This window comes from Amphiura filiformis, chromosome 3, assembly GCF_039555335.1.
Source record: "Amphiura filiformis chromosome 3, Afil_fr2py, whole genome shotgun sequence".
NCBI lineage: Eukaryota > Metazoa > Echinodermata > Ophiuroidea > Amphilepidida > Amphiuridae > Amphiura > Amphiura filiformis.
Genome location: NC_092630.1, coordinates 81339718 through 81355589, shown reverse-complemented (window position 1 = coordinate 81355589; position 15872 = coordinate 81339718). Strand labels below are relative to the sequence as shown.

Here is a 15872-nt window from a genome sequence, read left to right as displayed (position 1 = left end):
AGCTTGTAGAATTGTCTATTTAGTCCTAAACAATTTTTGCAGGTTCATTATCATTTAGTAGGGTGTATGGCCCTTGTGGTAGGTTGTATGGCCTGGGTATTCACGACCATCTTATTTCCTTGCCTCACAAATACACCAGGAGATTTACAGATGCTTTCATTGTTAGTCTTATGAAAAAGTTTTACATTTATGAAGCTCAACCATTCTGTAGCAGCTGTTCAATTTCTCAATTCCAGCAATTACTGAAATGTCTGTTTGCCTTTACTGTTTGCACAATTTGGGTTTTGCCTTTGCTCTAGTTACCAAAGGCACAGATTTTTGTTATGAATTTTCTATCTCTCCATGGGTTTTGATAATAAAGTTTTCATTCTCATGATCATTAACAAAATCTTCATCCGAAAGAGATTCTGCTACTTTGCTTTTTCTTTAATGTCCTTTTCCTCATCAAACTTATCTTCAAACTTGGGGATCTTACCAGATTGCAAGTACTTGCATGTATTCATAATTACTTGTAACACTAAATATATAATATACACAAAAAGGTAACAAGCATATATTATTGTTTTGATAAAGTCAATCTCATTGTTTCTTTGCTTTTCATATATATCAGTCGGATATAATGTGCCTTGTTCATACATGATTTGCTCATTTAGTCCTTGTACATGATGGAACCAAACACTGGCCTTAAAATCAGGATGAGAGAATTATTCCTGCAGTGACTGTCAAAAGTATTAAAATTGGGAGACGCCAAAATAGTGCTATTAATAATAGCACTGTACACCATGCTACTAAAAGCAAAGAGATATCCTTCAAATGCTTTGAAGCATGAAAATAAAGAGATAAAAGTGTCATAAACACTTCTGTATAAGATGATTCAGCTGGATAACAGAGATCAGTATGAAAGAGGTTGACTCGTATACATTAATCATCTTGCAGCATCAGTTTGGTCATGGCTTGATGAATGATCAGGAGGAGTACATCTTGTTACGCAGACTTCTGACATGTGCCAATCATCCATCACTCACAGCTGGACATCGTCTTCTCTACTTTCATTGGCTGCAACACTTCCCAGAAAATAAGGTAAATCAAAATTGTTTACCATGTCATTCTTGTACATTGTATGCTTTGCAATCTGTTGGAGAGAATCAAAATTCAAAAACAAATTTGATAGTATTATACCATAGCTTGAAAATGGGGAATGATCATATAGTATTTATTCAATTATGTGTTTGTTTTGCGAAAGGAATGTAGAGGATGAGACATGGTGCTCATCAGCCATGTAATCAGTATAAGCTTATTTGATAATTCACAACTTATTGAATTATGGGTAAAAATCTCAGAAGCAACAAGCCCAGATACAACAGGACAATCCATCCTTAGATGAATGAAAGTTTTTCATTTACAACACTGGCATCTCTAAGGTAGTTCAAATGAACTTTGTTTGTTCCATGGGGACAGACAGTCAGGCCCAGCAATAGGTAACAATGGTGGCCAAGCTCTTAAAATTAAAGCAAATGTTCCAGAAACCAAACACAAGGTTGCACAAGTAATTTTCTATGCACCTTTTGATTTGATCAAATCTCAATTACCAATGTTGGTATCTTAAGTTACGTATTTTTTGTGTTATTCCTAGCCTGCAGCTGTATCTAGTAGAGATTCCAATCTGCCCAGTATTCTGAATGATAGCTTGTATCCAGCATTCTTCCCTCAAATCTTTGATGGACAAGATACTACTATGCTGAAACTCAACATCCTCAGTCAATGCTATACACCTCAGGAAATACAGGGTAAGTCAATATTGATATAATTTTATTTCTGAATCAAAGATTGTTAAAATTGACTTGTAATATGTGACATGATCAAGGGGAATGAGTCACATGTCGACCCTGGTCGAAAATGAGTTTTACATTTGTTTCTAAAGAGCACATTGAGAGCTTTCAGAAACTGAAAACCTCATGTTAATAAGACTTTTCTTTGCAAAGTTATGTCAATTTATCAATCGCTAAAAACAATATAAAACAAAAGAATTTTAACACTTTCTTTGCTAATATCTCAAAATCAATATTAGCGACATCCGACTCATTTCCTTTGATCGTGTCACATATTATATTTAATAGAATCTTATATTTAATATCTGTAAATTGGTTGACATTACCACACTGTCATCATCTTATTATTGTTAAATGTTACACATTCAAGTATGTCAAATATCAGAGTAAATGTCAGAAGTGAAGTTAATTTAGTTTTTTACACAAAAATGTTTGAAGGAATTAACCATAATTGTCACTATTATTGACATTATTGCCTCTATTTTGATGTCTTTCTTCTATTATATTTGTTTGTTTCAGATTCAGCAGCATCAACACTATTTGGGTGCTTATTACCATTACAGAAATCCATACATTATGGGATCCCAGGCAGGCCAGCTAGAACATTATACAGAGCTATGTTTAAATACTACCAAAGGCATCATAAGACAATGCTACAACAGGATATATACAAGTAGGTAGTCATACCAGGGAGTTGAGTGTGCACTACTACAGGTTGTTAGGCTATGACAAATGCCATATGCAAATGGCACACAGGGACACAAACTGTATAACATATTAGGCAATGTTAGTCATATTAGTAATTGCCATGGTAAATAGATCATCACATCATCTTGATCAGTAGAAACCAGTACCTGCTGTTTTATTGTTTGTTCTCATAATGTAGCAGAAGCTGTGAGCATGCCATTTTCAAGCACACATATGGAGGTAATTCTTTGTATCTAGAACTTTCAGCAACCCTTAAAATTAGGTTACATTAATGTAAGACTTGTGAATACTATATAATCAGGTGAATTTATTGTAAAGATGCTAGTGATTCACTGTATTTTTATTGCAGATGTTTGCTGAATATAGTGATAGAGCATTCCAAATTTGCACCTCATACCATCAACTTCATTGAGTGTGTGAGGAAGGTAACACCTGATAGGTAAGTGTGCATGTAAGGACACATTGCAGGTATAACACTTGTTAAGTCAGACTGTTTGCAGATCTGGCCATACATGTTTAACAATGCAGTGGTGTGCTCAAAGAATAGCCACACCAAAATGGCTGCTTTTTGTAAGTCTAAGAAAGTAATGCTCACAATTATGTCTGAAGTCAAATATGTTACAAGATACTTCACCTATTTGAAGTTTTCTGTTGGATTCCACTCAGTTGTTGTAAAAAAAAATCTGGTACATGGGGGCCAAAAGTGGCAAATTTAAAATTGAGATAGAGGTGAAAATATGGAGTAAAGTAAAAAAAAACCACTGAAATAAGAAAATAGACATTACAAAACTTATGCTAGTATGCTAGACCTTTGGTGTATTCAGTATGTGACAGCCTAATGTTTGTTATGGTAACAATTATAGTAACTCAATTTTCAAAAATGCCTCCTTTGGCCCCATGGAGCAGACTGTGTCACAGACCGGGGCACTATGATTTGTAGTCATTTGACCTTGGGGCCAACTGAATCAGAAGGTTACTTCTAACCATCAGCAAGTAGTGTGGATTTCTCTTCCTATACACTTTGATGCATAATGATTCTGACACTTTCTAAACCATTTCTTGACTTGTCAGTGATTGTAATCATAGCAAGGATGTGTTGTTGGAATTTAATCAAATACTGGAATAGTGGGTCAATTGCCTGATGAAGTTTGGTGGTTCCAGACACAATGTCGCAAAGTTGCACAAAGTAAGTTCCCGTATTTGAAATACATATGTAATTAATGCATTTTTTCTTTAAATTTTGTCAGTAAATTTCCAGTTGAGTTTCTACAGGAACTGACAACCAATTTGATGATGCTACAACCCAGTGGAATCCATGATGACCTGGAGTTTAATTTGATGATATTAGAAAGAGCTGCTCAAGAAACACAAATCTCTCCCAAGGTGAGGGACAACATAATTATGCCCATCTGGCTGAATGACAAAGTGTATCCAGCTAACTGCATAAGGTTGTTTGTGTAGGGGCGTAGCAAGAGCGTTTGAGGCCCATAGACAAGAGAGCAGTGCGGGCCCTTTTAACATCTCCTTTAATAGCCCTTACTTAATTTTCGCTTTTGCTTGGGACCCCTAAACTCTTGAGGCCTATGGACTTCATCCACCCTCTCCACCTGCTTGCTACGCCACTGTGCTTGTGTTTTATAACCACATATCGATGTGATGAAAGAGAAATGAACCATTAATTCATAAACACTATAACATGAAAAAGAAAGTGGTGTATGTTTGACATTACTTGAGCTACAAGTAACATGCAGTTATTAAAACGTGACAAGCAAACAATAATATTTATAAAATCAAATTTTTAATGCAGAACTGTATTTCTAAGGATATATCTGACATGCTTTAAGCTGTTTTAGTACTCTTAATTATGCTCATCTGCTGTGAAGTAAAGAAAACTTGACAAGATGTTTTTACCAAAAATTTGACTTTGTTTCTCCAAAGGTGGTCATATATATGCACCCTTATCAATGATTGTTTATCCAAGCCCAAGTGCTGCTTGTCAAAAGCTCAAAAACATGCATACAGCTTTATGATTTCACTTCATAGTGTGAATTTGATAGTATGGTAACAGGTTCAAAACCCCAATGCATCAACATTGATCATTTCTTGTATCCCAACTAGCTATAGGCCGTTCGGCTGCCTCGAAACAAAGGCACAAGCAAAGCCAGTGTGTCTGTAGGGTGCAGTAACCTTACACTGCATCGTGCACAGAGGCACCCCCTTTGTGTGTATCACAAGGAAGTCAAATGGATTGTAGTAGGACTAGCCATGAATTCAGAAATGTGTGGAGAGTGATATTTGTTGAACCAAAACATAAAAACCTGCTTGTTGCAGAGCTCTGTACAGACATGCATTTAAAAGCAGAAAGACTCATATGTGAAAAACTCTTTATATTTTTCTTCACAGGCAAGTCTGCAATACCTGCACACATTACTACATTCTACATCCTTGGGGTCAGAGGGCAACTGGTTGCTAGGGAATGCAATATTGTCTGTTTGCCACAGCATCATGCGATTTCATGATACAGATGATATCTTTAAAGGTCAGTAGTTTGTCAAGCAACTTGCAATGAACAAAAACTGGAAGAGAGAACATAGACTGGAAAAACATACAAATATACCCTTTCAGAATAATGTTTGTACAATGTACATCAAATAATTTCTATAGATTGCCATAAACATAGGTGAAGGGTTATGTTTGAGGTTTGTGGGTTCTACCTCTACACTGAGGATCCATTCAGTTGTAACGTATCAGGAGATACTTTGCAGCAATACCGTAATTAATTTAGTCCTTAAAGTTTAGCTTGCCTGGATAAGAATATACTAATATATTACACTATTTTGTGTTGTATTCGATTATGACAGAGCTAGGTGACTTGCTGTTTGTGATGTTTACAGACTACCAAGATTTAGACATACGAGATAGAGCTCGGTTCTACTATGCCATGCTCACAAATTTATCATCAGAAAAGGTATGTCATATTAGCAGCACACAATACAATTATGTTTCTAAGACATAGTAAGACTGGCATTGATATGGAATGGAGATGCCAAGAAGGAAGGTGACCTGATATATTTGGAAAATTGAATTCTTTAAAAATTACATATAACATAAAATGTTGTCCCTTTAAAACATTCATGCAAAAAGATCAGAGAAATTTTCATTGTAAATGTGACTAATATTCCTTATGGAATATCTGACATTTATACAGCATGATACAGGAAGACTACAGTGTTTTTATCAATGATAATCATCATGATCATGTAATATTCTGATATCGAATGAGAGCTCCTATTTGTCTCATTAGCATATTGAAATTAGGAGTTCCAAATCGGGTATTTCCAAAGCTATCATCAAAAAAGTGTTGAATTAGTCTAAAACGTGGTATACCACAGTCTAGACTAATTTCACAGTGTTTTGATGATTTCTACGAAAATATACCGATTTGAAATGCCAATATGTTAATGAGAAAAATATCAGCTTTCACCTGATACCAAAATCCATATTTTGATGGTGGATGATGCTGTCAATCAGGTTACCCACCTTTTAAGTACTAATCAGCTGTGGAGCAGATGACTAGAATACTTAGCGATGACATTTAGTGTGATTGCATCATGCTTTGAATGGTTACCATAAGAGGTACTAAAAAGAATGGTATGTACTGTCACCCAGTCAGTAACTATCACCCAACCTTCTTCCTATGTTACAGAACCCAAAGAGCATATTCCATTATAGGCATCAATGATCCTCCTCATGATGTAATATGCATGACATGGCAAATAACATTACCAAAAATAATTAACTTCAGAATTTTCTCATTTCCCAAGTCAACCCGCATTTTGTTATGTGCACCATATTATATTTTGGATGATGAAACACATTGAGTGATTAAAGTAAAATAAAACGAACGGAGACGGGAAAAAGTTGTACATTAGCAGCAAATTTTCGGTACCAAGCGTACCTTTTTCAGGCTTCGTTTTATTTTATCTTATATATTTCATGGGAGTGTATCTTTAGAGATCCAGTTTAAGTATGTGTGTTTCGTCAACTTTCTGTCTACAAAGAGTGATTAAAGTGATGCATTTTAACTCCAGTAGTGCATCATTTGAATTGCCATCTAGTAACAAGCACAGGGAAGAGAAACCATCAATATCACTTCTTGACATGCCTCAAAATCAATCTTATATTTGTGTTATTTTTGCTAAACTTTAATCTTAAATTTCTTCAAACTTTCTTGTAGATCTCCAACATCCTATCATCAACTGGCACAGACCCAACACAGAGTGTAACCAGGCTAGTCACGGGCGGTGCACAATTCACTATTGCACCACCTGTCATGCATCTACAAGAATCTATTCTAAAACTAACAAGGTAAGAAATAAATGGAAGTCAGCCACTACATATCATAAAACTGAACTTATGCTGTTATTTTTGCTTTTGAAAATATGGTTGTTTTCCACTTCATTGCAATTTCGCTCATCTCGTGGAACTAGTCCTATGCTGCTTTTTAGTTTATACATGTCACAAAACATCACTTTCCAATGCAAGTGCTATTGTTCAAATCAACAAAGAGATTTCCATAACACTCATTGTTGTCATTTTTTTCATTATTGTTACTAATTCATCTTTTTAGATACACATGACTAGTTTTGAGTGCATTTTGGTTTTAAATTACTCAGAAAAAGTGTAGTTGGAATTGGTTAATGCAATTCAAGTGATCAATTTAAAGTCCTTGGAAATCCCCATTTCAACATCTTATCCAAAGTATGCGGTTCTCTATTGCTTGTCAATATAGAAGGTACATGGACAAAGACTTCAATTCTTTAGTTAATTTATGACTTTTGAAATGTGTTACTGCTTTCATTGTATGTTTTCATTCATTAAGAATTGTATGTTTCATTCTTTATATTACAGGATTTCCAGGAAAATCCAAACAGAAGAAATAGCATACGACACATTTGACCAGTACCTGAAAACAGTGAGAACAGCTAAATCAAAGCCAGTAATACAGATGGACTACTTCTTGCATTATGTGAGTTTACTGACCATAAAGAGAATCAGGACTCCCTGTCATCTTTATATAGAGATGGGGGACATTTGGGGTATTGGTGTTTTTTTGTTTGGAATTCATTTGGAACCAGTTATACTGGTTGTGTTCACACTCATGTAAAATTATGTTTTATTTTAGAAGTCCTGGCGGCACATTTATTCTGATATATTTGAGGTATACAGGTACTAATAGGTGAAACACATTTTAAATGATAGTGATGTGGTTCAATCAATTTGTGTTCCTTATGCTTTTGCGATCACTTTTATAATGTTATACTATCTGTAGGATAAAGAAGTGAGTGTTCCAGTGGAGATGGAGAAGTTGTACGCTCTAGCTGTGCACATAGAGACACCTACTAACTACAAGCACATACAAGGTGAGGGCTAATCAGGGTGCAAAATTCAGCAACTATGAGAAAGGAAATCTTCATCTTACAAATGCTCCCTACTTACATTTTAGTTTATAGTGACCAGGGGCGTCGCTAGACCAATATGATTTGGGGGGTGTACAGTATGGTTTGCCGACGAAAATTTTTTGTAAATAAATAAATAAATAATTAAGAGCTTGGTTCCAAAAGGCGCTAAATCCACTTTTGGAAAAAATTGAGTTATTGGTACCAATGTATAGTGTTATAGCATTAGTTTCATGGAATCAAACTATTTTTTCCAAAAGGAGCTCAATCCCATTACAGGGTGGGCCATCAATTTGACTTTTTTTCCAAAAGGCGCTAAATCCATTTCCGTTTTTTTCCAAAAGGCGCTAAATCCAACCGACCAATCACTGTGCTCTGTAGGCCGTTAAAGACTAAAATTGCATAGGACTATTCTCCAGTTGACAAGGCAACTATTGATCAAAATTTAAATCACAAAAGTTTAGAATTTCAACTTGTACACACACCCCTACACTCCTAGCAAGCACAGACGACAATTTGCGCGTAAAATGGAATGATTTGACAGAATTGTCGTTGTAAAAAAAAAAAAAAAAAAATTGCACAATTTTCTCACATTTTCAAGCGTTTGGTGAATAATTATCATTACATTGTTGAAATAAAGTGCAGTTTGATTTATAAAAAATATTTGTGTGTATTTTGTTTAATATTGCAAATTATTTTGAATATCATTGAATATTTTTTTTCCAAAAGGTGCTAAATCCACGGTTATTGGATATTTTGTTTCCAAAAGGCGCTAAATCCACTTCAAGCGGATTAATAAAAGAATACTTACAATTACACATTATAATCAGGATCTCAAAAACAGGTGTTTTTGTAGTTACTGACATGAGAACTAACATTTAAAACCAAAAAATAAATGAATACATACCTATAAGGCTTTTAATTTAAAAAACATTTATTTTCTCCTATTTCATTAATATGGATTTAGCGCCTTTTGGAAACAAGCTCTTTTTTTGTTGACCCAAATTTTTTATAGCCAGGACGGTGCTCAGAAATCTAAAAAGTGGGGGGGGGGGTAGGAGTCAAAAAATTTTCAAACATTTTGTTTAAACTAGTAACTACTATACCATTCACAGTATGTCTATTACATTACAACAACACAATTTCGTAACACATTAATCTGTTATATGGCTCTCACAATTTGCCGACAATCACACATACCTTTGACTACATTTGCCGACAGTCATATGGTTTTGCCGACGGCAGTCTAATTTTGCCAACAAAATTGTGTATTGGGGGGTGTCACACCCCCATACCCCCCATCTAGCGACGGCCCTGATAGTGACATTAGTATTGAGTATTTGAAGCAACCAGCACAAATAAACGTTTAAAAAACCACACACAAAAAATTAGTGCATATGACTTGATTCGAACTGGCAACCTTCGTAATACCAGCATGACGCTCTAACCAACAGAAGCATGCTGGAGAAGAGCAGAAGATCAAAATCCATAGGAATTAGATTTCTGAAGGTTGTTTGTCACATATAGATTCAGATTTTATTGACAAATACCAAATATAAAGGTGTAGTCAATTACACAGAACAAAAACATATACAATACATATCAAGATTAACTGTGTACACTAAAATATTTTTTTTAAAGGTCTATCAAGTCATGAAATACGAAAAATTATATATAAAAAAATGCACGATATATATGAGCCAGTACGAGAGCAAGAAATTGACCCAATACACATGCGTACAACACCATTGATATGGATAGTCTCCAACACATCCAGTTTGAGTCAATCTAACGTTCGTCGGTCCTAAAGATGTTTTACTTTCAAACAAATAGTTTGACCTGAGTGGGCCCCGAGACCACAAATGTGTGTTATGAATTTACATATCATTACTACGAATAGTATAAGCTTTAGACATGAAACTTACAACATCTTTAACAATATCATATTCATTAGCACTCATTAAAGTTATGAAAAGATCACATAGGGATGAAATTATTATACTTAGTTCTCTGGGTTGATAGGATGAACAAATTTTAATCTTTACCTGTTAATAAGTAGATAAAATGTTGATATCACTTAAAATATATTACAAGCCCACAATTGTATGAGTACTTTTGATCTGATTAGATTAGATTGGATAATGTAAGACATGTACATGTGTTTGAAAATACTTGACTTAATCTTACAAAGGCTGACAATCCATTCAGAATGGCTAAAACATAATTTAACATTACATCTGAGAATTTGCTTTGTCATTGCCAACATTACTCTTTAGACCAATGTAACTGTTTGTTTTTGTTTCCTTGCCACAGATCTCTCATTAGTATCATTATTCAAAGACACATCAGGCAAGCCACAAGTAGGTTGTCAACAGATCACCCTTAACTTCTGCCCTCTACAACCAATTCCTGCTCAGATGCCTGTCAGGTAGGTGAAAATATCATACACTAACCAGACATCTGTCCACTCACAACAGGTGCTAATAGTACACCATAATCTAGATGTAGCAGATGAAAGCTCAGCTTGTATAATTCTCTTTTGTTTGATTTATTACATTAACGGGATAAAAATCAAGATGGAAGACAAACAAAGCAGAACAAAACAAAATTTACTGGTTGAATAAAAGAATGGCATTTTTAAACATTTCTTTACAAAAGATTACATAGGCCCAAATCACTGTCTCATAATGATGTAAAGACCTAAATTGCTATCTAGTAATAATATGACTTGACATAATATGCAGATGTAATAGGCTCCAAGCAATCCCACACCAGTATATTCAATTGAGTGTTCACTCAATATTGGATATCCAACTCATTTTGCATGATGGTATCTCAATTTTTGTTGATTGGTCAGGAAGCATTTTTAAGATGTTGTCAAAATGTTATTGCAAAATATTTTTGGGAAACATTTTTGTAAAATATTTTGCTAACACTTAATAACATTATGTTAAAATATTTTATGTCAAGTTTTTGAAAATGTTTCCAAAAGTTTTTGAAAATGTTTCCAAATGGAATTAAAATGTTTATATAACCTTACATATAAACATTTTCTGTCCAATATTTTGCTGGGTTATTCACCACACACTAGCTCTTATACTTTCCATGGCTATTCTATTAGTCTCCTACTGAACTGGTGACCATATTGGCTTTGTTGGTTGCGATACCTAATCTTTTTTTAATCAGTATATTTCCTACAAACTTAGAAATAAAATGGACTAATTTATTTTTGTTGTTTACAGTATTGTATTTAGTAACAGTGAAAGTCAAACATGTGCGTGCCACCCAGATGCTTTAGAGGTCAACTTTGGTGATATATTTCTGCCTCTTCCTGTGGTACAAGATAAGAAAGTCACCGTTTTTACAGCTTTATGGGATTACGTCCATGAGGAGCAAGAAGATAGGTAAGTGTTAGTGTCCTGGCATGGGATTAACACAACCCAACAGTGGTACATATCGTCACCCTCATAACCTTATTGCCTAAGTCATTTTTTGCAATTCTGAGAAAAAGAAGATGATGAGGTCAATTTTTGATATTTTTATCTAATTCAGGAGAGTTTTTGGAAATTTACCATGGTGCATCTGATTCCATCATACTCCTTGCTGACAAATATCACATGACTAGCCTAGTGGGTCATTTACCTGCAGAATTCTGATCAGATCACATGCAACATAGCAGATTGCAAAAAAAAACATCAGGTTTTTGTGATTTCAACTACTTTTTCCAGACTTGTAAATTGATAGCTCTATATAGAGCCACTAAGTGGAATGTCAGGACAACAGGTGCAGTCTGAGAGATATGCTAATACACATAGATTTGTGGTACTGGCATATAGCTACATGGAATCTTTGCAAACTGTTCTGATATGCCTTATTAATCCCCCCTCCCCTCCCCTACCCTACCCTATAGTTTGATCAGCTCGTTATAGGTGGGAAATGTTAGGATTTTACCACTACGCTGAAGTGTAGAACCATGTTAAGAGTGTCATCAGTTGACCTATCTAGTCTATATTATGGCTGTTAAAGAAAGTAGATAAAGAATAGGACTTGAATTACTAATTTGTGATGCTTCTGGTGAGATGTCACAAGACAATTCTCAAAATAAAATATTTTGATATTAATCCGCAATGTTGTTAATAAGGCCAGCCGATTACGAGCTGATCAAAGTATAACCCCATTTTGGAAATACTCTCCTATTACAAGTGTTACAATATAGCTTTTAATCAAATTCAAAAATGTGTAATTAAATTGACACAGTTTTTACATCAAAGGAAAGCCCCTAGTAAATACAAATAACTAACAATTGTATTGTGTGAATTTTTATTGTGTGTGAAAGGGGAATTCCCTTAATTTCCCCGGATTCCTTTTGTAATCCAAATTGAATCAGTTATAATAGCCCAACAAAGCAACACTAATGGATCTCTGTTATCTTTTCTTTCCTTTCTCAGTACCAACACCACATGTGCAGAATCTGTATGCAGCCTGCTATGTAGTTGGCAACAAATAAGTGACATAGTGAATCGTCATCTCAAGGACTATGTGGTTCCTTCACACAACAAAGGTATACCGGAAATAATCTCTTTCAGAAAGCTTCTAAGCTACCAATGATGTATGTTATATAGAGCCTGAAATTGTTAGCAACTACATTAGCCTGCTTTCATTGTGTTTTTGGGTGTGTTATGCAAGTCCATTTGTATGTTACTTATCACACATTATATCACACAAATCTTAACACAACTGTGAACATGGATAAGGCTTATTGTTATGTCTCAAAGCTCATGGCAGTTTTAAAAACGAATGCGGAATGAGGTGTTTTTTTAAAGATTTTTATGTTTTTTTTAACTAAATTTTGAAATACGATGTAATTTTTTAGTTTTAAAAAGTACACAGGATAAAATTGTGGTTGATTTACACAATTGAAGTACAAACATTAATTGTTTTATGCAATGCGAGTATCGAATCAAGTAACTTTTCTTCCAACTTTGTCTCAGAATGTCATGATTTTACAGCAAAAACTATTAAAAAAAAGGAAATAAAAAATGAATATGCCTTTTTCGCTGACATGGATGAGCTAAAAAAACGAACACGCGCGTGGGTTTTGAGACATAACCATTTCTTTAGCCTAATCAAGCGTCATGTAATCCAAACAATAGCATATTATACACCACATATAAAGTATGTGTCTGGGAAATTTTAATCCTAACACAAGCATAAACTGTAATTTTTATTTCATCTATGACAACCAGTGTTAAATTGTACAAATCTAGGAAAGCTACATACAACATATGCTGTTATGTAATGTTATTGCCACCAGAATGTAATAAAAATGATGATGTTATCATCATTACTATCAGCTGTTTATGTTCCACTGCTGGATGGTAGCCAGACCTTTTACAGGCTCTATATAACATACATACCTTTTACTGGCACCATATCACTCAATACAGTGCTTAGTTTTACCAATAAGCTTGCTATTACCCCAGCACACCCTCCCCCCCACACACACACCCCCACCTACTGGTGTTCGCCATTTTTTGTGCGTATGTATATAAGATGAAATTTTACGTACAATATAATACAACCAAGCATTTATATAGGATCATAGCGCTTTCCAAATAAACACATAGATAATAATACATTGGCATTCTACATATTAAACAAAATAATTTCCAGACAAGCAAAAAATTAAACAAACAACTCAGCTTTTAAATATGTTTTGAAGATGTTCAATGTTTTGCCCTGCCTGATGTTGATTGGAAGAGAATTGATCTAGTATGACAGAGGACATATCTCGAAATTGCATTATACATGCAATTGTGATCATTTGCAGACCTCCTTGAACCAAAGAGGATCAGCCATTGCAGAGAGGTCCACTGTTTAAATGTGAATTGCCATGTGTGTGTCCTCGTTTGACTGCAAATACATACTCACACCCCACCCCACCCCACCCCACACACGGACCCAATTGTTGAAAAAAAAATCCACAATATATTTTCTCACTAACATCTGAATACTAAATCATACATGCAGTCGTAAAAAATAATTTAAAATGCAAGGCTGGTAGAAATAATGTTCACAATATATCTTATGGAAGCATGAAAAAGCCACAAAAATTGCACTGTACAGAATTCTTGTAAAAAACGGTCACTATTGACCACATTTCACATGCATAGGAGAGGGAAAGTAGACAGTTGTGGGTAATAACCCTTTTGATATCCCTCGGAAAAAATATTCAACTCTTTGTATTAACAGATGGTACTGACTGGATCATAAAATGTGTCAAGTTGATTTCATTTCCATAGCATTATTCTGTGAAATATGTTTACGTAATTGCTATGAAATGCATACCTGCCAACTGTCCCTATTTAATTTAATTTAATTTTATTGAAACAAAATGCATAAAAGAGAGCGATTTTACCATGTGTCCCTATTTTTGCAAAAATATAACTATAGTAATGTATAGGAAGTTCAGGAATGTGCCTATTTTTTTCTCTCATTTGTCCCTATTTGTTAGGTTTTAGGGTTGGCAGGTATGGAAATTTAAGATATGTGTTGTTTAGTTAGATGATGATCATGGTACATTTAACATTTTTCCAATCGCTTTTTTTCAATGTAGCCTTTTCAAAAGTATGGACAAGAGAACTTGTTTTGATTGCATGAATTGTGGTTGCACAGCCTGCACAAAGAAGTACCACATATATGACTTTTATATGTGTGAACAATGTCTTTGTGTGGATTGTGTATGAGCATTCTTAAAGAAGAGCTTCGTCTTTGTGTGTCCACTACTGGAGCCAAATTATTGTATATCTTGAAACAAGTCATGACATGCCCAACCATATCGTCATATCTTACAGAACACAACTCCCTCAAATTCATCCAAAATCAGTATTTGTACAAACATTGTGTGACCAAAATAACAACCAATATGCAAGGTAGCAATGTAAAATCATGTCATTCTTTTTTGTTTTCATTCTTTTTGTTTATTCCACAGATACCATCCACATTGGCATATTTCTACCACCATCATGGCATCTGCTTTTCAAAGTGACTCCCAATCAGGAGAGAGTGGTGGTTTCTATAGCAACAGACAACTGGACAATATTACCATTGGTCAATGAGTATTTACTTGAGGTAGAGAAGGATGCAACAAGGTGATGGGATTATCATCTAGTTGGTTTGATTCAGTAATGTGCAATATGATGTGGCATCATGCTTTTTTGCAGGCTAAATTACACTATATGATGAGATCAAGCAAAATCAGTCGGAACTCGGAAATATTAAATTTTCAGTTTCTTATAGGATATTAAAAAGCATTTACATAGCAGCATTTTGCAGAAAACCCCGTTGAAATTGGACAACCAGTTCCAAAGATATGAGCATTTAAAGAGTTTTCAAAACATTTGCTTGATCGCATCACATATAAGTAGTATTTTGTCAACTTTTCCATTTTTGCAGTAGTGGTATTTTCTACAATTTTCAAGTTGTGCCACAATGATATTTTGGGCACTTTTGCAACTCAGCCTCCTGGTGTGCAATCTTCACCCCTCTCCCTAATGAACAGGTCCGTAACCAGGGGGCTTGGGCATATGCCGCCCCCCCCCCCCATCCCCTTCTTACTTACGCCCATCCCCAAATGCCCAAAAAGTCCCATTTGCAAGCGTAGGGAGCGAAAAAATAGGGTTTCTATGCATTTTTCAAAATCAGCCCCCCCCAAAAAAAAGATAAATCCTGGTTACGGGCCTGCTAATGAAGATTGTGTTGTTAAGTGCAATTGTAATTGGTTGCTATCAATAAGTCCCTCTAGGACTATTTGATTTTTGACAGGGAAAATGAAAGATGTCGATAATAAAAGAAGAAGAAGAAAATGTGTTACAGG

The 15872-nt window shown here is 34.8% G+C and overlaps 1 protein-coding gene across 1 annotated transcript; it reads left to right on the top strand.

The window, feature by feature from the left end:
- The first annotated feature begins 897 nt into the window (after window positions 1–897).
- On the top strand, window positions 898–15632 carry LOC140147531 (AP-5 complex subunit beta-1-like). Its single transcript, XM_072169313.1, has 14 exons — window positions 898–1080; window positions 1634–1787; window positions 2349–2502; window positions 2887–2976; window positions 3785–3920; window positions 4941–5076; window positions 5399–5505; window positions 6775–6905; window positions 7449–7566; window positions 7870–7960; window positions 10310–10424; window positions 11239–11400; window positions 12445–12557; window positions 14988–15632. The coding sequence occupies exons 1-14, from the start codon at window positions 898–900 to the stop codon at window positions 15149–15151; spliced, it is 1854 nt and encodes a 617-aa protein (XP_072025414.1). The 3' UTR covers window positions 15152–15632.
- The last annotated feature ends 240 nt before the right edge of the window (window positions 15633–15872 follow it).